The sequence below is a fragment of the Carassius carassius genome, chromosome 44, assembly GCF_963082965.1.
Source record: "Carassius carassius chromosome 44, fCarCar2.1, whole genome shotgun sequence".
NCBI lineage: Eukaryota > Metazoa > Chordata > Actinopteri > Cypriniformes > Cyprinidae > Carassius > Carassius carassius.
The window spans coordinates 18,732,699-18,756,781 of NC_081798.1; the positions used below are offsets into that span (position 1 = coordinate 18,732,699).

General features: G+C 37.9%; 2 protein-coding genes across 3 annotated transcripts in view; both read left to right on the forward strand.

The window, feature by feature from the left end:
• The window catches only part of park7 (parkinson protein 7), an 8,144-nt gene extending 1,478 nt beyond the window's left edge, over positions 1–6,666 (forward strand). Inside the window, exons 2-6 of the mRNA XM_059537204.1 lie at positions 1,473–1,574; positions 1,857–1,916; positions 2,159–2,228; positions 5,301–5,387; positions 6,208–6,666. Of these exons, the coding sequence (XP_059393187.1) occupies positions 1,473–1,574; positions 1,857–1,916; positions 2,159–2,228; positions 5,301–5,387; positions 6,208–6,368 (480 nt within the window). The 3' untranslated portion in view covers positions 6,369–6,666. The remainder of the gene's footprint in view (positions 1–1,472; positions 1,575–1,856; positions 1,917–2,158; positions 2,229–5,300; positions 5,388–6,207) is intronic.
• A 480-nt stretch (positions 6,667–7,146) lies between these two features.
• The window catches only part of LOC132126274 (voltage-gated potassium channel subunit beta-2-like), a 180,901-nt gene continuing 163,964 nt past the window's right edge, over positions 7,147–24,083 (forward strand). For both annotated transcript variants that reach the window (XM_059537430.1, XM_059537435.1), the window contains exon 1: positions 7,147–7,399. The gene's annotated coding sequence lies outside the window, so the exon portion shown is untranslated. The remainder of the gene's footprint in view (positions 7,400–24,083) is intronic.

Here is a 24,083-nt window from a genome sequence, read left to right on the forward strand (position 1 = left end):
CCATAAAGCATTTCAGCAGATGGAAGCATGAAGTGCTCCAAAATCTCCTGATAACTAGCTGCATTGACCCTGCCCTTGATAAAACACAGTGGACCAACACCAGCAGCTGACATGGCACCCCAGACCATCACTGACTGTGGGTACTTGACACTGGACTTCAGGCATTTTGGCATTTCCTTCTCCCCAGTCTTCCTCCAGACTCTGGCACCTTGATTTCCGAATGACATGCAAAATTTGCTTTCATCCGAAAAAAGTACTTTGGACCACTGAGCAACAGTCCAGTGCTGCTTCTCTGTAGCCCATTTCCTGCACACGCCTGTGCACGGTGGCTCTGGATGTTTCTACTCCAGACTCAGTCCACTGCTTCCACAGGTCCCCCAAGGTCTGGAATAGGTCCTTCTCAACAATCTTGAAGTGAAGTGACATTCAGCCAAGTATGGTGACCCATACTCAGAATTTGTGCTCTGCATTTAACCCATCCGAAATGCACACACACAGAGCAGTGAACACACACACACACTGTGAGCACACACCCGGAGCAGTGGGCAGCCATTTATGCTGCGGCGCCCGGGGAGCAGTTGGGGGTTCGATGCCTTGCTCAAGGGCACCTAAGTCGTGGTATTGAAGGTGGAGAGAGAACTGTACATGCACTCCCCCCACCCACAATTCCTGCCGGCCCGGGACTCGAACTCACAACCTTTCGATTGGGAGTCCGACTCTCTAACCATTAGGCCACGACTTCCCCGTAAATCTTCCTCAGGGTCCGGTCATCTCTTCTCGTTGTGCAGCGTTTTTTGCCACACTTTTTCCTTCCCACAGACTTCCCACTGAGGTGCCTTGATACAGCACTCTGGGAACAGCCTATTCGTTCAGAAATTTCTTTCTGTGTCTTACCCTCTCGCTTGAGGGTGTCAATGATGGCCTTCTGGACAGCAGTCAGGTCGGCAGTCTTACCCATGATTGCGGTTTTGAGTAATGAACCAGGCTGGGAGTTTTTAAAAGCCTCAGGAATCTTTTGCAGGTGTTTAGAGTTAATTAGTTGATTCAGATGATTAGGTTAATAGCTCGTTTAGAGAACCTTTTCATGATATGCTAATTTTTTGAGATAGGAATTTTGGGTTTTGGGTGAAATATTGGGGGAAATATTTCACCAACTGAAATATTTCAGGTCTTTTATTGTTTTAATACTGATGATTTTGGCATACTGTATGCCAAAATCATCAGTATTAAAACAATAAAAGACCTGAAATATTTCAGTTGGTGTGCAATGAATCTAAAATATATGAAAGTTTAATTTTTATCATTACATTATGGAAAATAATGAACTTTATCACAATATGCAAATTTTTTTAGAAGGACCTGTATACTGATTGAGATAAGGGAAACACACACACACACACACACACACATATAAACTTACACACACAAAGCAGATATTCTAATTGAATTGATGTTTTTCCTCTCTCCCATAGATTGCTGTTACAGTGGCGGGTCTGGCGGGTAAAGAGCCGGTGCAGTGTAGCCGTGATGTCATGATATGTCCAGACTCAAGCCTAGAGGACGCCCACAAACAGGTTTGACTTTAACCGGCTCCTCATAAGTTCAAGTTGACTAGAACTTATCTGTGCTGAATGAAGTTAAAGCTGAAGGTGAATGGATGGTGCTGTCTCCATCCACTGGCCAAATAGTGCATTGCCAATAAAACTTGAAACTAGACTTCTATAAATGTTAAATTTATCACATCCAATACCAACATATGCACATCAGCTATAGTAACAAAACATCCTTGATTGTCAAACATGATCAAAACACCCCTGGTTGCAACTTAATGCAGATGAATGTCATTTTTCTGGCAGGGTCCGTATGATGTGGTACTTCTGCCTGGAGGTTTGCTTGGAGCTCAAAACCTTTCTGAGGTACGACTTCGCTTTAATTATGTGTGTTTTACAGTTGAACAGATTGCATAGGAGTGAGAGCCATGAGCTTCTTGCATAACATCCCTCGAATAAATAGAAAACATATTTGCGTCATCTGCTGAGGTTAGAAATGCATTCGTATTGTGAAATGCAAACATTGCATAATTATGTAAATTGAAGAGGTGTTGTGCCAGTGTGACAGTGATTTCAGTAATGAAATGTTGTATGTGTGTGTGTTGTAGTCTCCCGCCGTGAAAGAGGTGTTGAAGGACCAGGAGGGCAGGAAGGGTCTGATCGCTGCAATCTGTGCAGGTAATCTTCATACCGTGACCTCTGTGCACACATTAACCTTTCCCTGGAAAAACAGCATTTATTTCAACTCTTTCAGCGCTGCTCCATTTGGCAAAATGTCAGCAAGAGAAGCCATATATTACCTTTTTCCTCTATTATGAATTTCCTAGAGGGCCTTTGCCCCCGTTTGTACAGCTAAACCGTCTGGATAATTTCTGGAAGAATCTTTCCGATGTGTGGCATGTCAATATGATGCTCGTGGCTCAATGGATTATAACTATGACTGTAAAACTACAAATCTGAAATACAAATTATGAGGATAATGAGTTGTAATAATTGCCAGTATTAGGCACGTCCATCTTCATTTGTGGGCGTATTGAACGCAGAGATGTGTGCTATCAGCTTTGGCGTTCAAGGGCTCGTGAAGGACGTGGTGAATGAGGACAGTGAGCCTGTGTGGCTGTAGAGAGCAGAGGGTAGCGGAAGGCGTCCCAGAAAACGGCAGATGTCCCCATAGGGATCTCTAATGAACAGGAAATGGCTTCTTTTAGTGCCGTGGAGTACCTTCTAAACCGAGTCTGTGTCCGTAGAGTCAGAATGTACGATCAGATTGTCAAAAATAAATTAGCATCCGTAATTTCTTGGGTAATTACACTGGCAAACTCGAAATCCTTATCCATGTCTAATTAGCTTTGCATTTGCATACACTGGTGTTGTCCTAAATGTTGACCGTCTGAACTTCTAGTGGCTTTTTAACATCATCAGTGAAAAACACTCATGGCATTCAGGGTAATTCTAGTTAACTAAAACCATAAAAAAATGAAATAATTTATTTTAATTATTCAAGCTCTCTTTATATATGTATAATTAAGTGCTGTCAAAATGATTAATCACGGTTAAAGGAGTCCTGTGATGCGATTTCAAGTATTCCTTTCTCTTTGGAGTGTTACAAGCTGTTTGTGAATCGATAAGATCCCTAAAGTTGCAAACCCAAAGAGATCTTCTTTATCAGAATTAAGACTGGTCCATGCCCTCCAAAAACGACTCGTTAAAACACGCCCCCACATGTCTATGTCAAGTTGTGGGAAGATTTGCATAACAATGCACAACTGTTCATGCAAAGAAAGAAGGCGTAATGTTAATTCTCACTGTTGCCACCGCTGCCATGTTGTGAAGACGCTGTGTGTTTTGTTGCGAAAGCGAAACTACTTTGTTTGGTCTTCCAAAAGAGGACAAGACTAGAAATCAGTGGTTACAACATTGTTCTAGAACAGTTCAACCCAAATATTCAGATGTGTTCAGCACATTTTACGGAGAGTAGACTACAAAGCCGTGTGTTCTGACTCACAGCCTGTAAGTATGTTTTCATATTTAAAGAGTTTGACACTGATGATTGAAACACAAGTTTTGAGCAGTGTAGAGTAGCACTTGTTGTTTGTCATTTCTCCGATCACAAAGGCAGACATGGTTTTATGTTTATGCGGCATGATGCAATGCGTAAAAAAAAACTCATTATAATCAGTAATGTTGTCCCCACTGGATGCAAAAAATATCTTGTTTGTAATGGGTTTTATTGGTTTTGTTTCATCGCTCCGAGACACGCCATCACAGTATGATATTAGCTAGCCAATCAGAGCACAGCTTGCTTTTCAGAACGATTAGCTTTATAAAAATTTACGTGTTTCAGAAAGGCGGGGCATAGAAGAGCAAAAATAATGTAAATTATGTGGAAAATAATGTTTTTTTTTTTTTTTACCTTAAACCACATAAACCCATTTCATTACACAAAATATAATGTTGTTCAAAATAATGTTCTTTTTAGCATCATCATATAACCCCTTTAATCACATCTAAAATAAAAGTTAATTGTTTGACAGCACCTCTATATATACAAACCTTTTTTTGTAAACCTTGTAAAATAAACCTTGTTTTATTTTTAGCTAGATGCATTTGTTTTAATTTAATAATTTATAAAAAGGAAGTATACATAAAAATAATAACAATTCAAAAACACTTTACAAAATTGACAAAACTTTAAAATTAAAATTAAAATAATAACAAAAATATAAAATAAAAACTAATTTAAAATATTAATAAAAACTATTATAGTACTCATAGTATATCACTGATGACATCTGCTGACCAGGTGTATATAAAAGTTTCTAGAATAGAAATGTCTTCTTTTTCTAATGCAACCTGCCAATGACTAGCCATAGGAATAAAAGAACCATGGTTTTGAAGGATTGTGATCTAACCAAAGGCTAGTGGCTATAAATAATAATAATAACAATAATAATATTACACCCCGCCCCCGCCCTTTTGTATATTCTTAGATTATATGTCACTGTTAAATGTTCTGGAACAAAAGACAGTGGCTGGGGAAATAAGGCCCTTTATACTTGCCTTTCTTTTATTTCCTTTTGTGGACTGAGCTTTACACAAGCACTACCCGTAACAGTAGATGCAAGGATGAGATCGGTCAGTAAACGTCCTGCTAGAGAAAGTGTAATCACTAGACCGCACTGGGCGTCTGCCAGGGTGCACAATCAATAGTTAAGAGCTCTCTTTTCATTAATGTTCAGATGAACTCAGTGCACAGCAAGGGGAACTGCCAATGATAATGCAGCAAAACCATGTTATTTTTAGATCCCTATTTTTACATTCTTCCGTTACTTCTTCCAGTGCAGATTGCTGAATTAGATGGAAATTGTATACCTGGTTTATTTTTGCTAACAGTATATTGATGTTTGGCTGATAACAATATTTATTCATATGATATCATATTCAATATGATTTACACCACATAAGTCACTTTACCCCTTCCAGGCACTGGCGCTGAATCATACACACGTTTGACTTCAGCTTTATATAAAAAATAACTAAGTTTGCTCATTTCTCATTTGCTCATTCTGAAGAAAATGTGATTGGAGTTTTACACACCGTACAGGTTTGTTCAAGTCCTTTACTCAAGTGTAGTGAAGCTTTGCTTTGCAAACAGCACAAATAAGAATCACAGGATTTTTTTTTCAAATTTTCTGCTTTTATAAGGTGAAATATTTTTCTAACTTAATGTAATTTTCTGACCTGTTGCAGGCCCGACTGCACTCTTGGCACACGGTATCGCATATGGCAGCACAGTTACCACCCATCCAGGTGCCAAGGACAAGATGATGGCTGGTGGTAATGTCTCTTCATATACCTAGTGTTTTTCTCACAAGCCTTTAATGTCAGTGATAGAAACCTGCTTACTTAAGAGGCATGTCTTGGAAAAGAACACGCAATAAACATCCAACAGAGGGTTCACTATAGCGATGTTTATGGACACCTTTTAATTTGTTTATACTGTATGTCACACACTTCAAATCAGATATAGGGCCAGTTTTAATTCAATTCAAGCATTTTTTGGCCTCCGGTTCTTTTCAATGTATTGTGGCTTCTTTATTTCCTAATTATTTATTTGTGACCGCTCTAATTTGCACTGCACTTGGCATATTGTGCTGGGTCGATATGGAAATGAGATTTTATGTCTGTGTTCTTTAATTTGAGCATTGTTAGTAAATCGCCTGTAGAAAAGTCCACCCACATCAGTGCAGTTTTGGAATTACCCTGTTTAGTAAAACTGGCCCTTAATCTTTGGAGTTTCCCCCTATTTCAAAATGCACATACTGTACTAGCCTTCTGCCTGCATCTTTTTTTTCTCAGTTTTAAAAAGCAGACTTTATATAGAAATTGTGGTGGACATTACTTTTGCTTTTCATTAAACCCAATGGATATGTATGTGCTGTATCTCTAGATAGGTTGTAGTTCATTCAGGATTTCTTAATTAATTGCATGATGACAAAGCCGTTGCCTGCAGACCACAAGCTACACTATATGGTTCTTCTTTAAACTAGGTTGCTTTTGTGTTTTGTTTCGCTGCAGGAGATTGAAAAATAAAGATTGCACTTGTCGACTCTGGTGATATCTTTAGCCGTATTAATTATTTTTGTTCTTCCTCCAGACCATTATAAATATTCAGAGGCTCGTGTTCAGAAGGATGGTAACGTGATCACCAGCAGAGGGCCAGGAACCAGCTTTGAGTTTGCCTTGACTATAGTGGAAGAGCTCATGGGTGCAGAGGTTGCTGCCCAAGTCAAAGCCCCCCTCATCCTGAAAGAATGATCATCAAACTGTGAAGATTTCACATTTACAATTGTACTGCTATGCTGAAAAAGAAGACAATATAATCTAAAAGGGAGTTGAATTTAATTGGTTTAGAGGTTTCCTTGCATGTGATTTTTTTTTAATTTTATGTAGGAATATGACTATTTAATTAAGTTACTTATTTGAAGAGAGTTGCTGCAAACTGGCAGTCGAAAATTTAAATGGCTTTTTATGGCTTTCTGTGAGGTCTGATTCCCAGTTCTCTTGCTCTGCACTCATTCACTTCTGAACCAGAATAAAGTCATGGTGCACTAAACTCATAATGTCTCTTAGTTTTACTTGAATTAAACTGAACTGAATAATAATAATAATAATAATTTTAAGTCAACATTTAATTAGTTCCTCTTTAACACAAAGTGGTTTTTAACTTATAGTAGGCTACATGCAATTGTTTCAACACGCACAGAACAACAAGAACCATAGGAAATGAGACATATAAATACTAATACAACAATAATATTTTTTTTATGCCCATCAAAAAAAACAACATAGGATTTATAGTATATCAGAAAATCAACAGTAGCGGGTTCTTCTTATTCCATAAATTTGCATTTGTATTAAAAATCGCCAAGTATGACAAAAAATAAGGTACTCCAAATGAGAATTTGAGAAATATTTTTTTTTTTTCTGAGATAACTTTTACATCACTCGTTTCTAAAAGCTTCTACACAAACACATTCACAAAAAAGACGTTATCGTTTGAGAATAGAGTATTCAAAAGATCATAACTTGGGCGCGTGAAACATATTTCTAGTGACGTACTGCGAGGCCAACCAATCAAACGCCGCTGTCTATTCGTGGTGCGCCTCAACCAGCCAATAGGAGCGTCCCAGTGCAGCGCGAGTGTGAAAAGCGGTGAAAAAGTCATCGGATGCTGCTGCTTGACCGACTTTCCTCTGACGGAAGGGAAGCACGACATCACACTAAACAGTTTGAGCGGTGAAAAAAGTTGAATTGTCGCTTTTGATGAACTCTTATCCCGCTGCAAGGTAAGAATCCTATATTTTATACTCTGTTTAGCTATTGTTATGCAAGAAATAAATCACGACTAAGCGCTTGTGTCGCTGAGGTAAATCGCAGAATGTCTCATAAGTTAGCGACGTGAAGCTGCTGTTATCTTACAGCTTATAAAGTTAGTTAATGTTGATTAGTAGTAATGTAGTTTCTTTTTCTTTTTTTGCTACTTGCCTGTTAGCTAGTTTGTTGTCTGTAAGGTTTGATTTTGAGCTTTAATGTGAACTTGAAGAAAGGAAACTGTCATGTACATCATCCAAAGCTCTGGGAGTCAGTCATCTTCTCCCATTAGAATATTATTAATAATAATAGTAACAAAACATGTCAGAGATGTGTTCTGTGTCCTGTAAAAGCAGGTTACACTTGGTAACTCAGAGATGGGGTTTGCTTTGCAGGATATCCTTTTCATGACTATGGAATGATATTGCGGACTTTATTCAAAAGGAATTGCAAATTGTATTTGCAATTGCGTTTTCAATTTGTGGACGCAAAAAATGTGACATAATCCAAACGCAAATGCAAATCGCGCATTACCGTTTTCATTTTCGATTAAGTGAATGCACAGTGTCTGCCAAATTTAAAATGGAAATGCAAAGTCTGTTTGCAATTGTGTTTCCCATATCTTACGAGCTATGAGCCTGTCATATTTAAATAGCAATATTAATTACCACATTTGCCTTTTCACTCTCTCTGCACTGTGCATGTAAACTCAAACTCAAATGGAATCGCAATACCTTTTGCATTTGAATTTCCAACGTCTACACGGAAACCTGTCAATCAAGTGACAGGGGTGGGGCCATTTTATTGGGCGTGTTTGCATTGGGAAGTGACGATGGTACTAAATTGTACCATGTTTTTACTAGGGTAAATATGAGTTAACGATAGTGTTTATAATTAAGCCACAGTAGCCACAAATGTACAGTTGTCTGAGACGTTATGAAATGTTCTTTAACATCATGAACCATAAAATGTAGTCAGTGTTCTGCTATTGTTTATTTTCATAATAGGTAAACACAGGCCACAAGTTAACACGGTCACATTTCCTTGATTCAGCAGCTGCACGATGTAAAGCCGAGAGTCCTGTCTTGAATCTAGAGATCTGGTGCTGATTCAGTGTAGCTTGGTAGCTCAGTGGTTAGTGACTGTCATCTCTCACTGCATACCGTCTTTTAGCGCGTGTTCGAAACCCGGGCCAACACAGATGTTCTTTATTTTTTTGTTTATCCTACTAACTTCAGCCGCCAAATGGGCGATCATACAGTGAGGAAAATTGCAGTAGTCAAGGCGAGCTGACATGTTATCAAGTACGCTGCTCTTTGCAGAATTACCGGACCTGCGTCCTCGCAGACATCACACTCCCGAGTCGAATGCACAAAGTCTGAACTACTGAGGATGCAAGTCCGAAATCAGCGGCTGAAGTTAGTAGGATAAACAAAAAAATAAAGAACGTCTGTGTTGGCCCGGGTTTCGAACACGCGCTAAAAGACGGTATGCCGTGAGAGATGACAGTCACTAACCACTGGCCTACCAAGCTACACTGAAACAGCAGCAGCACCAGAAATGTGACCGTGTTAACTTGTGGCCTGTGTTTACCTATTATGAAAATAAACAATAGCAGAACACTGACTACATTTTATGGTTCATGATGTTAAAGAACATTTCATAACGTCTCAGACAACTGTACATTTGTGGCTACTGTGGCTTAATTATAAACACTATCGTTAAACTCATATTTACCCTAGTAAAAACATGGTACATTTTAGTACGATCGTCACTTCCCAATGCAAACACGCCCAATAAAATGGCCCCACCCCTGTCACTTGATTGACAGGTTTCCGTGTATACGTTGGAAATTCAAATGCAAAAGGTATTGCGATTCCATTTGAGTTTTGGCAGTTTACATGCACAGTGCAGAGAGAGTGAAAAGGCAAATGTGGTAATTAATATTGCTATTTAAATATGACAGGCTCATAGCTCGTAAGATATGGGAAACAATTTCAAACGGACTTTGCATTTCCATTTGAAATTTGGCAGACACTGTGCATTCACTTAATCGAAAATGAAAACGTTAATGCGCGATTTGCATTTGCGTTTGGATTATGTCACATTTTATGCGTCCACAAATTGAAAACGCAATTGCAAATACAATTTGCAATGCCTTTTGAATAAAGTCCGCAATATCATTCCATACATGACCCTATATTTCCCTTTGTTACCATAGTTTACACCAAAACACTGTTACTGTTACTACTGAAAAATAGCCAAACAAAATAAATAAATGATTAATCGCATTGTGTATTTTATTTAGATTTTTTGTGTGTGAAACTTTTATATATGGTAATACCAAGTTAGTTTAAAAAAAACACTATGGTGTGGTGTTTTGGTAGAAATTATTGTTGTACTGGTAACTTACATTTTTAAGGAGTTTAGAAACATGTTTTAGAGCAGTTTTATGGACATTTGTGCATTTCTAAGACACTTTTATTCAAAACAGATAACATTGCTTTCCCATGCATTCCATGGAACATTTTTCTTACTGTCTGAACTACATGAATGCATTTAATGATTTGCAGACATGATATATCTGGATTTTTGACTGGATAAATTGACCTGAATCCCTGAGCCTGAAATGTGTGAAATTTACTAAAATAAATACATAAAATACTCACCCTTAGGCCATCCAAAATGCAGATGAGTTTGTTGTCATCGGATCAGATTTGGAGAAATGTAGCATTACACCACTTGTTCACCAGTGGATCCTCTGCAGTGAATGGGTGCCGTCAGAATGAGTCAAAACAGCTGATAAAAACATCACAATAATCCACAAGTAATCCACACCACTCTGGTCCATCAATTAATGACTTGTGAAAACAAAAAGCTTTTGTGTTTGAAAGAAACAAATTCATCATTAAGGCGTTCTAATCTTTGCATCTTGCCAAAATATGAGCGTATAATCCATAATAACACTTCCTCCAGTGGAAGAAGTCCTCTCACTTTTTGTCATCTCACATCAGAATCCAAAGACAAATTTGTTTATGACGGTTTTCAGTAGTGAACAGTATTTGATGTGTGCATTTTTCTCTCCTGATTGAGACAAGCTGTTCTTTTCGCTAGAGAAAGCAGGGTTATGGATAGAGATTTAGCCAGAAGCTACATTTTAAAATAAAAAAATGATGAGGGCTTTGTTTCACAGCTTTTCCCGTTTTAAATTGCTAGTTGAGGCACTGGAATGGTGTGGATTATTGTGATGTTTTTATCAGCTGTTTGAACTCTAATTCTGACGGCACCCATTCACTGCAGAGGATCCATTGGTGAGCAATTGATGTAATGCTATTTTTCACAAAATTTGATCCTTTGAAGAAACAAACTCATTTACATCTTGGATGATCTGAAGTGAATTAAAAAATTTTATCATTTAACCTTTGCTACAGTAGGTGATAGAATGCTGTATAACTACAGTAGGTATTTTCAGGATTCTTTTTTTTTTTAATGGCCAAAAGTTAAATATGTACAAAAATCACTTTTAACTGCCTAGGCGACTTCCTTTGGCCGTCTGAGAAATGCACTTGCTTTGTCAAGAAATATTTAAAGTTGGCTTCCACTGTTTTCACACTTCAAATGGGCTGCAGTTATTTGAGACCGCCCCTCAAGCCACGTGTGAATGTGCTGTTCATCTCAAGTGCAGGAAGAGGAAGGTGAAGTGCACGAATTCAACTCACAGGCTGCATGCAAGCACATTTTGATTTTTTTTTCTGGCCCCCTCACTGTTCCGTGCAGCACTGCAAACCAAGGTATAAATAGAAACCACGGTCTTACTCGTCTTTTAAAAAGCTACATTTGGGACCAGAGTGCTGCCAGGAGTCATTCAAACCAAAGAGTTACAATCTTACACACAAATGCAGCACAAAGAGCATTGCTGGTATCACTGTACTTGTGATGTAAAATAATCTAAAAAGCTTGTGTAGTTGACTAGAGTTTTGGCTTCCAACGATTATGTCTTGTTTTGTTCTGTGTTTTAAATCCAAGTACAGTTTACGTGTGTGTGTGTGAGAGTTCCTATTATTAGAAAAAGCGGGGTCCTATTTCACTGAATCCATTTCAGTGATGCTTTCATCTAGATTGGATGGGCAATGATTTTCTCTTCTCTTCCTCAAAGACATTTCTAGAATATTGGCATATTTTGCTGCACATTTTCCATTTTTCTGCTTGAGTAGCTGTACAGTAGAGAGCTGGCGGCTTGACTCTTAGCCGGACCGAGTCATTGGTTAAATGATCCAATTATGAGACTCTTCAGTGACTTCCCTGATTGGATCTTCCCTTTTAAACCATATCCGTTGGTTAGAATGAAGTCAGCTCTTAGAATTCCAAATGGAATGAAAACTTCAGGTTTCAGTTTAGGTTTATATTACACGTTTAATAGTTTTACGGTTCTTTCCTAGAAACATAAAACCTTTTTTTCCACAAAAGGAATAGTGAAAGAAAGCATTAATTCATTGTACAGAGTAGGGATGCCCGGGACTAGTCGACTAAATGGTACAGCTCCTACTAGTCGACACTGAAAACAATAGTCGAAAACAGAAAGGAAAACAAAATTGCCATAATTTTATTTTACCATTAAATTATCATTATTACGTTTAAGACATTTTAAATAAATTACAATAACATATTTGAAAAATAATAAATTATTTTTAAAAGTGTATCTGGGCATAAACTAATTTTTTACCTCAGACCTCGCATGAGTTTCGAGCTCAAACATGACAACGCGAAAGACGAGCAATTGTGGTGTGGGATTAATTTGAATGGAATGGAAAAGTTTTGTGTAAACTGTAATGTTAAATTGTCTTACAATAACTCTACTGGAGCAATGCGTAATCATATTCAATATAGGCACGTAGGTGTTAGATTAGAGACTATCCAAAGCCAGCTAATGTCAGTCACGTCATTCACTGCAATCCCGTCTGCGCCGTCTATTCCTGTAACGAAGACCCACTTCGGTGGTGGTGTGGGATGTCCAGGTGCATTCCAAAAACCTGGTGGCTTGTTTTTCGTTATCTCTGCGTGCCTACAAGAGTGCTTTTTAGAGCCCGACCGATATGGATTTTTGGGAGCCGATGCCGATATTAACTCGAAAAGAGCCGATTTATAAGCCGATATTTTGATTTTAAAAATAATCTGGATATTAGACCCATTTCCTATAAACTGCACTACACAACATTAAATAGCAAAATATCTGCCTGTTCTATGTATGTGGGCTGTATAAACCATTTTCCAGAATGGACTATGTTAAAAAAAAAAGCCTTAGATTACAGTCTCAATGACTAAACAATTGCACATCAAAAGTATATATTTTTTAATGATTAAAAAACAGTCTGGTTTTAAAAAATTTAACACTTTTACTTTCTTCCAGTTGAAGCTGGTTTTAACAGTCTGTGTGTGTAGGGCTGTCGCGATAACCGCAAAATTGTAATAACGCGCTATTGACAAGCAAACCGCAGAGGAAAGATAGCAACCGCGGCAACCGCAGTGTTCAGGTTTTTTTTTTTTTTTTTTTTTTTTTATGAGGCTGTGGCCTTATTGTTTTTTTTTTTTCAATTTGTCACTGTGCATTCAATGTTAAATAAATTATATTAATGATACAATATGGTCACGACTGTAACTTTCTCGTGAGCCGTTGTAGCTTTATGGTGCTGCGTTAGTTTTGAATAGGCCGGCTGAAACGATGGGAGGCGCTCGATCTCGTCCCAAAACCTAATGTCACGTTGCCAGTTTGGGAACATTTTGGCTTTCAACCCAATGAAAAGGACGAGCCAGCGAATATAGATGAGCCGATATGCAAAATGTGCTTCAAAAAAGGTTCCTGTGACACTGCAATACATCTAATTTGAGGTCATCGGGACATTCTAAAACGCTTAACGGGAAAAACGCTTAATGTGGTTTAATGTACCAATACAGTGATATTAACAGACCAAACTCACTAAACATCATATTAATAAAGTATATTATCTACAAAAAATCAGATGATCCCTGAATATGAATTCAACGCGTTTAATAACACGTTAAGCCTTTTCCTCTCAAGCCATCATAAGGCTTAACGTGTTATTAAACGACTTGCATTCATATTCAGGGATCATCTGTTTTTTTGTTTTGTTTTTTGTACATTGTATACTACTTTATTAGTATAATGTTTAGTGAGTTTGGTTTTTAAAAATCACTGTCTTATTACATTAAGCCACATTAAGCGTTTTCTTATAACGGTTTTTTATTTTTAAGGAAAAGGCTTAACGTGTTATTAAACGAGTTGCATTCATATTCAGGGCTCATCTGATTTTTTATAGATAGTATACTTTATTAGTATGATTTTTAGTGAGTTTGGTCTGTTAATATCACTGTCTTAGTACATTAAGCCATGTTAAGCGTTTTAGAGTGTCCCCTGTCATCCAGCGCAGCTGCCCCCTCAAGCATCAGATCGCGCAGCAACATCAAAAAGAACAGCTGAGACCGGCCGACAGTTAGGAGTAGCTGAAGCCTTTGCGAAATCTGTAAAATACAGCCGTGAAAGTAACAGGCATACCTGCTGAAGTCACGGACAACCTCCGTGTCAGTGCCCATACTCAAGAGAGCGTGAGCAGATAACGAGCTCACACACGCTATCTGCATGAGGAGTGCATCGACTCCAACACGAATCCACTGTCCTGGTGGGCCAGTGGTGACGCGATAATCAGTCTAGATTTCCACTGCTGTCCAAAGTCGCGCGCACATACATGTAATACATGTTAGAACTTGATTTCTTAAAAAATAAAAAAATATTGGAAAACGCATGTTCTTGTTGCTGTTTGGCATTGAACAATAAATAAAAAATGTTTTAAAACGTCTCTGTCAGTTAAAAAAAGCAACAATATATGCTACATAACTCAACGATCGAGCTTTATATGCAGCAAAATCAGGATAAATTAGGTATGTAAAAACAAAACAAAAAAATCGGCGGTAATACCGCATATCGCGCTATTGAGCCACCCATAATAACCGCAGGGGAAATTTCTTAACCGCGACAGCCCTATGTGTGTGTACTGTAAATAAATTATAATACTAAAGTTAAAGTATTTGCAGAAGTAGTCCCACACTTTGCTGCTACAGCATTCACCTTTTTCAGCCATCTGTAGGCAGAAAGAGAGACAGAGAAAGAATAAGCATGTGTATTAATAATATCACCATGTATCATTACTCATGTCATCATTAGAATTATAATAATAATAAACTGGGATCTCCTACATAGGCAAAAATTAGAAATATATATATTTTTTATTTGTCAAGCAATAGGTATTACCTACTTATATTTAACAATATTATTTCAACATTTTCCTGTTATGTCTGTAAAGCTGCTTTGAAACAATATGTAAAAAAAAAAAAAAAGCGCTTGTTCAGCTCACATTTATTTACATGTCCCCTCTGGTTTAATCATTTCTGACGCAGCTACTGTAGTTACTGTAACTACACTATATTTGCTCTCACAGAACATCGTCTTGCCTACTATTACCGGAAGATTACGGAATCAATTCGAAGTTGAATGGTTAACGTTAGTGTCATGAACACACCGCTGTCAATTTTGAGAAGAACCACCTTCAAACAAGTTAATAGCAAGCATTTAAGGGGCCTGCTAAAAAGGAAGCTATTAGCGTTAGAGTAACGTAACCAGCCTGAATTCACCAAATTGTTCTCTGGACCTGAGGGTAGCCTCTTCTTCCTTGCTTCTCTCTTAATTCTCATCAGCAGGACTAGCGCTATAGCTCGCTTCTTACAACGGGACAGATACATGTTTGTTGCTGACCGAAAGGAGGAGGAACAGACTATGAAAGAGCTCCCGCTAAACGTTTTTAAAACCCCGCCTACGCCATAGCGCAGCGCAAATCGCGTTGTATCTGAAGGGCAACGCTGAACCCAGCGGCAAGCGCCGTGCATACCGCGTCCTGTGTGAAAGGCCCAATTACGCGGTCATTATGTGGGAAACACACCGCAATAGAATAAGAATAAGTGAAACGCTAACGTTATAGTTTGACCTCCTATTAACGTTCGCGCTCTTCCACTGATAAACATGGTATTAGCTTTGTGGCTAATCTAATATAGCAATGCATTAGCGGCTGTAAGTGATGTTACAGAATATTTAGAAGTGATAATGATAGGACCGTTAGCTAGAACTACCACACAGTTTTTATATACAGGGTATGAACTAAATCTACAATCATTTCACATGACGAACGACAGACTCACCGTCAAAACAGTAAGTTACATCTCCGTGGCTTGGCTGATCGCTTTCTTCTGTAGTGGACTTCTGGCGCTGTTGTTAACTCTGGAGCTGCAGAGCTCCCTCTGGTGGGCACACTATGCAACACTCATAACATGAGTGAAGCATGAGACTCTGTTTCTCATGTTTCATCGGCCGTTATAAATGCCGATTTAAATGCAATTAGCTTATATCGGCCGGATATATCGGTCGGGCTCTAGTGCTTTTTTTTTTAAGTGCAGTATTTTTTAATCGCCTCAGGTTCTGTCTTTGTTTTTGTTCGTTTTGTTTTTAGATGATAGCCTACATGATGAAGTATGTTTTTAAAAGCCATTTTAATGCTATTCCTTGATGAAATGTCCTATTGTTTTTTACTTGTGTTTAGATATGCTGGCTAACGTTATATGAAGATGAAGAAATCTTTTAGGCTATTGATTGATTTACAACCCGAATTCCGGAAAAGTTGGGACGTTTTTAAAATTTTAATAAAATGAAAACTAAAGGAATTTCAAATCACATGACCCAATATTTTATTCACAATAGAACATAGATAACGTAGCAAATGTTTAAACTGAGAAATTTTACACTTTTATCCACTTAATTAGCTCATTTAAAATTTAATGCCAGCTACAGGTCTCAAAAAAGTTGGCACGGGGGCAACAAATGGCTAAAAAAGCAAGCAGTTTTGAAAAGATTCAGCTGGGAGAACATCTAGTGATTAATTAAGTTAATTGATATCAGGTCTGTAACATGATTAGCTATAAAAGTTTTGTCTTAGAGAAGCAGAGTCTCTCAGAAGTAAAGATGGGCAGAGGCTCTCCAATCTGTGAAAGACTGCGTAAAAAAATTGTGGAAAACTTTAAAAACAATGTTCCTCAACGTCAAATTGCAAAGGCTTTGCAAATCTCATCATCTACAGTGCATAACATCATCAAAAGATTCAGAGAAACTGGAGAAATCTCTGTGCGTAAGGGACAAGGCCGGAGACCTTTATTGGATGCCCGTGGTCTTCGGGCTCTCAGACGACACTGCATCACTCATCGGCATGATTGTGTCAATGACATTACTAAATGGGCCCAGGAATAATTTCGGAAACCACTGTCGGTAAACACAATCCGCCGTGCCATCAGCAGATGCCAACTAAAGCTCTATCATGCAAAAAGGAAGCCATATGTGAACATGGTCCAGAAGCGCCGTCGTGTCCTGTGGGCCAAGGCTCATTTAAAATGGACTATTTCAAAGTGGAATAGTGTTTTATGGTCAGACGAGTCCAAATTTGACATTCTTGTTGGAAATCACGGACGCCGTGTCCTCCGGGCTAAAGAGGAGGGAGACCTTCCAGCATGTTATCAGCGTTCAGTTCAAAAGCCAGCATCTCTGATGGTATGGGGGTGCATAAGTGCATACGGTATGGGCAGGTTGCATGTTTTGGAAGGCTCTGTGAATGCTGAAAGGTATATAAAGGTTTTAGAGCAACATATGCTTCCCTCCAAACAACGTCTATTTCAGGGAAGGCCTTGTTTATTTCAGCAGGACAATGCAAAACCACATACTGCAGCTATAACAACAGCATGGCTTCATCGTAGAAGAGTCCGGGTGCTAACCTGGCCTGCCTGCAGTCCAGATCTTTCACCTATAGAGAACATTTGGTGCATCATTAAACGAAAAATACATCAAAGACGACCACGAACTCTTCAGCAGCTGGAAATCTATATAAGGCAAGAATGGGACCAAATTCCAACAGCAAGACTCCAGCAACTCATAGCCTCAATGCCCAGACGTCTTCAAACTGTTTTGAAAAGAAAAGGAGATGCTACACCATGGTAAACATGCCCCGTCCCAACTATTTTGAGACCTGTAGCAGAAATCAAAATTGAAATGAGCTCATTTTGTGCATAAATTGTAAACTTTCTCAGTTTAAACATTTGCTATGTTATCTATGTTCTGTTGTGAATAAAATATTGGCTCATGTGATTTGAAAGTCTTTTAGTTTTCATTTTATTAAAATGTAAAAAACGTCCCAACTTTTCCGGAATTCGGGTTGTACCATTGTTCTGCATTACCCCAGCTGATTTTTATAAATAAGCGTTGGCTGATGTTGAGTTTGTGCTCTTCATTATATGGTGATAACGCGAGGCAAGTGTAGGAAACGGCATAATTGTGACCTAGCTTCATGGAGGAATTTGACAGTGTGATTCATAGAATTAGTATTTCAAATGTAGGCTATTATTTACACGCACAAAGATTTTTATTTTTAACCATCTTTTTTGGGTTTCTTGCTTTTATAAACTTCAGTTTAAACTGCAGTAAAATTAGGCATTGCGCACATCCCTAGTACCGGTTACTTGACATGTGACATGGGTTATCACCGCAAGGGCGTTGCCTTTTTTCCTCGCTTTCCTTTTGGTTGTAAAAGCAGCGTGCACATTTTGCTTTCACTGTCAAATAGTAGTAGTAGTAGTACACAGTAAAAAATAATCCATAAAATATACAGTAAAAAACTGGCAGCTGTGGTTGCCAGAATTATACCGTAAAAAATACGGTAACACCGTTTTAGGTATAACGGTTTTATACCGTAAAAAAATACGGTAACACTTGTTTAGGTATAATGGTTTTATCTTAAATGTACAATTTAATACGGTAATTTAACTGATATAATAGTAATATACTAACTTATTGAAGTACTGAAATCAGTTTTGTACCTTTGTAATACACTGGTAACCACCAAAAGGAGGTGGTGATGAGAGAGTCATGTGATGAAACAAAGCCGATCACAAGCAGCTTTTAAATAATAAGATGCATAGACCATGCACAGTTTCATTCACACAAGCACTTAACACCATCATGGTGAGACTCATTAAACTGAAATAGGGTTAGTTCAGTCAAAAATGAAAATTATGTCATTAATGACTCACCCTCATGTCGTTCACAACGCTGATGACGTATGATGCTGCTGATGTGTTTTCTGGTGCGCCCAATAACAAAGATAACACGTCAGCAGCATCGTACATCAGCAGCGTCGTGAACGCGCTCACAACAGACCCAGAAGAGAAGACAATACTGAATAAAGTCGTAATTTTTGGACCAAAATGTATTTTCGATGCTTCAACAAATTCTAACTGACCCTCTGATGTCACATGGACTACTTTGAAGATATTTTTCTTACCTTTCTGGACATGGACAGTATACCGTACATACATTTTCAATGGAGGGACAGAAAGCTCTCGGACTAAATCTAAAATATCTTAAACTGTGTTCCGAAGATGAACGGAGGTCTTACGGGTTTGGAACGACATGAGGGTGAGTTATTAATGACATAATTTTCATTTTAGGGTGAGCAAACCCTTTAATGTCCTTGGAGCTTTCTGGAGTGACATGATCCTCCAGTATTTTCTGAAATATTATGGATAGTTGATTGCTTGTAATTTGTCATTTTGTCTCCGTGACATTTGCTGTCACATGGGTTAATTAGAAACCCGTCAGATGGTGTGATGCTCAATCATTATAAAAGTTATGTTCTTGTGTACTTTGTTTGTGTGGTTTGCAATTGTGCAAATGTAATTGGCAATATCGATGGACTAACTACAGTAAAATGAGAAAAAATGACTTAGTAATTCCCTTCAGCACGTTTTTTTTTATTGCTCCATCTCTTCAAGGTTCAAGTCTATGTTAAATATCTCAGTAATAGATATTTTAAATATCAGTAGAATTACAGCAGTTTGTTGAAAGTGAGGTCACCTGCTCTCTTCATTTCTCATGCTATTATCGTTTTCCAGCTAAGATATGGACGCAGTCACATGAGAATTGAAAATACATGTGCCTCCCTTGTCATTGTGAGAATGTGAATGCACTGCTCCTTAATCAGTCAAGGAAAGATCAGTTTAAGGTATTGAACACGCTATTATAAAGAGATGTATTGACAAACCCTCCAGGGGATTTTTCATGTGTAAGCTTTATTCTTGTCCCATGTTGTAATGTCAGCTTGAGACGCAGTGCTGTATTTAAAAAAAAAAAAAAGTTTCCAAAATATCGATACACATGAGTATCACGATATCTTGTTTGGTGATACTGTATCAATGTTCAGCATCACTAGCCACTTTTTCCAGTGTCGGGCCTGTGCGAGCCAGTGCTTTAAATGGGCCGGGCGGGGCTAATAGCCGCGGACCTGTAGCACAGAGCCAAAATCATGATGGGTTTCCACTGTTGGGTCAGAAGCTCTGCTGCACTTAACTAAAACCCGGCCTTTACATGTCTCTCTGGAACAACATCACGCAACCCCATCATTTCACCAACAAAGAGAAGTTATCAGAAAACTAATAAGATGTAAGTCACTGGAACTAGTGCAATCACAAAACGAATATGATAAAAGCAGCCATTTGTTTGCATGTTTTGTTAAAGATTTAAACCAAAAGCATTTATGTTTCACAGTAATAAGTTATACATTGATCATAATGAATTAATTTATCAGGATTAAAAATTAGTCACACAGAAATAAAGTGATATGAACTGTTAATGAACATCGCACTCTTCCACCCTCAATACCCATGTCTGAAGTGACGTTGAGCAAGGCACTGAACCCCCAGTTGCTCCCCGGGTTCTGGATATGGCTGCCCACTGCTCTGGGTGTGTGTTCACCGTGTCTTCACTTCTCACTGCTGTGTGTGTGCACTTGGATGGGTTAAATGCAGAGCACCAATTCTGAGTATGGGTTACCATACTTGGCAAATGTCACGACTTTCACCAGACGTGGAGAAACTCTGCCTTTGTTCATAACCACTCCTCTAGACCAAGCTGGCCCAATTTGGCCAAAGATTTTTATCGGGCCAAAAAACACAGGGCGTTGTCCCCGAAGAAGCACCGATGAGTCACTATTGTTGTCAAAAGACCCGGTACTTCGGTACCAAGTCAGTACTAAAAAAATGAAAATGTGACTGTACCAGGTTTCTTTAATTACCGGTGGTACCGAGGACCCGGTCAATGCGGTTCTTGACATACAGTGCTATGATTTCCGTGAAGCAGAAAACGCGGACAGAATCTCAAAATTCAGTCATGAAAATGAAACTTACATTTTAATATGGACAGTCACTGAATTTGTCAAAGTTAGCATAAATTAATCAAATCAAATCTCCATATGGACCAGTATCTGTAAATGTTAAGCCGCAAAAGTTGGTTGAAATATTAATCCTGCATGTTCTGCGCGTCTCAGTGTGAATGAATGAATGAATGACAGAGACCTGCGGGTTTGTTCACTACATAAACTGAAGCATGTGACGCTTGCAATAATTTCAGCATCTGCTGTCTCAATGAGGACATAAATACATTGACAACATAAAAACAAACTGTTTTGAGTCACTTCACAAGCATTTTACTGTTTCATTTGAGTAAAACCAGTGTCAAAATAAAAGTAAATTTTTACATAAAGGCATTGTTCTAGAAATATTACTATTATTTAGGAGAATGTATGTGATTCTGCTACTACTGTTGAAAAAATTAATAAAACTTTATTTTTTAAAGAAATAAATCACACAATATTTCTTCCATGTTTAAATTTTAATAGCAAATCCCCTTTATTTATCAAAAAAATATATATGTTTACATTTCATTAATTAAAACACACTGTGGGAAATAACTGTTTACTGTTTTTCATAATTATATTACTTGTAGAAAAACTTTAAACATAATTGTAAATAAGTATAAAGAATGGCATTGGTTTTATTATTAGTGATAAAAAGTGTTTATTCTTTTTTTAATTAAAATATTTTTGTGTTTTGCTTCTGTACCGAAAATGGTACCGAGAACAGTGGATTTTCACTGGTATCGGTACCGAATACTGAAATTTTGGTACCGTGACAACACTACAAGGCATGATCAAGCCCTGGAAGTGTCTGGCTCTGGCACGCACTAGCATGTCCGCTTTTTGCTCAACAGTGGAAACGCAGCTATGGATTATAATGACCTCTATTGACTCGCATGTTGACTCTTGAAACCGTTATACCTAAAACGTTGCATCTATTGGCTCGTCACTTGCATCCAATGTAGACTCGGTGTTATGAATCGTTAGTTGTTTTCCCTTATAAGGATTCCTTTTTCGGGCACACCCTGTCTATGGGCACACCCCCTAACTCCACCCCCCACCATAAAAGTTAAGACTCGTCCATGCCCTCCTAAAATGCCTCATTTAAACACACCCCCACATGTCTGTCACTGTGTGAGAAGGTTTGCATAACACTGCCAAAATGTTCATGCAAAGAAAGAAAGCATAACTTTGATTCTCGCTGTAGTATTGTGTCTGCTGCCTCCACCATGTCGTAGAGATGCTGTGTGTTTCGTTGTGAAAGCAGAACTACCTTGTTTGGCCTTCAAAAAGAGGACACCGCTATAAATCAGTGGTTAAGTTGTATTTACAACATTGTTCCAGAACAGATTAATCCAAATATTCAGATGTGTGCAGCGCATTTTATAGAGGACTGTTTCCTGAAACTAGGAGAGTAGCCTACAATGATGTCTGTGGACAAAGGCTTCAGAACACAATTTAAAGATATTTTGGATGAAAAACTGGAGGCTTGAGACTGTCCCATATACTGCCAAGTAAACAACAGTGTCAAGGTCCAGAAAAGTATGAAAGACATTGTCAGAATAGTCCCATCTGAGAGAGGGTAATGTGCACCTTGTCTCCAAAAATTTGATTGATGAGGGTCATAAAAGCCATCTGTTCTGGACACCTGTTTGTACACCCACCTCCCCTCCCCTCCCCTCCCTGTACACCCTCCAGTGACCTTAATATGAACTTATGAACCAAGGAGGAATTTCGGAGGGGGGGAGAAGTTGTGGGAAGCTATGTGTTTTTTTTTTAACTTTGAAAAGGGCGAAATCATGAAAATGGTGTAAGGGAAGATTTTATTAAGGTTTTAAATAAACAGTGTATTTCAAGAAAAAGGTTATAAACGCATAGCAGCAATGGAAACAATGTAATGATCGTTTTCGTAGTTGGAAAAGTGTAAAACGTTGTTAAAGTTGTTACAAATGAAATAAAACTAGGTTACTGGTTATTTATCTGATACAACCAAACGAGTCAAAACTATCAGATATGTTTTCGTTAAGCAATACGTGAAAAAAGATGTGAGCGCTTGTAGCATTACAATTTAAAAATGGTGTTTTGTTACCAGTTAGAAAATAAAGAAAACTAGGTAATAGAGTTTTAGCATTTGTACCTTACCTCAAACTGAAAAAAAGAAACGAATGTAAAGCAGCGATACAAACCAAGAAAGTAGGCGTTTGTCACGAGGTTAGAGAAAATTTAAAACAAAAGAAAAAAGATGGTAGACATTACACGGATCTAAAATAAAATACACCAGACCCCGTCTTTAAAACACCAGCACAAGATACTTGTCAAAACTATGTTGTACTTTACCACTAACTAAAATTTTACTGACAAGAGTTAAACAAAAGAAAAAAAAGATCTCACAGCAAAGTGTTATGACGTCTCTGGTAACGTTAGCTGGACTCAAACAAAAAAAAAAAAGAAGCGAACGTAAAGCAATGTTATAAACCAAGAAAGTATGCGTTTGTCACGTCGGGTGAAAAGTTAAAACAAAAGAAAAAAATAGGTAACTTAGGCATTTACACTGATCTCAAAGAAAATACATCGGACCCGTCTTTAAAACACCAGCACAAGATATTTGTCAAATCTATGCAGTACTTTACCACTAACTACAATTTTAAAAAGCGAGACTGTTAGACGAAAAAAAAAAAAAGATCCTCCGGCAGAGTTGTGGAGCGTCCGTAAAACAACCTACCATCACCGCAAACACAGTTAGAATGAAGCTCGGGAATGCTCCGGAAAAAACCACGCCTCCAGCGCTAGAGAGGGCCGGGCAGGAGGCAGCATTAAATAGATTTAAATGTTACAATAATTAAACTAAGTAGTTTTTAATAAATAGACATCAGTCCTTAATTAGTGAAAACTTTATATCCGTTTAAACATATGGTCAATTTTTACTTTTTAAATGATGTAGACCTATACAATTTTTATTTACTTTTAGGCTAGTCTTAAAAAAAAAACCTAGTTGAAAAAGCGTTATTTGTTTTTAATGTATTAAGTTAATTACTTTTTTTTTTTAATTAATCTATGACTAGTCTAAATTTAGACTATCTCCGTCGATATATTTTTTATTTTTGTCAAGCTTAATTTCTCAAGCTATGTCAATTAACACACACACACACACACACACACTTTCCTTCTGTCAAGCTTGTGTCGCGTTATCTAGTAAATAAACCAGACGTCATCTCGGTCATCTCAAGCACTGAAACCCGAATGTGTCGTTGTCTGTGTGATTACAGGCGTCTACATATCAGTTAGACATCAAGATGTTGTAAAAACA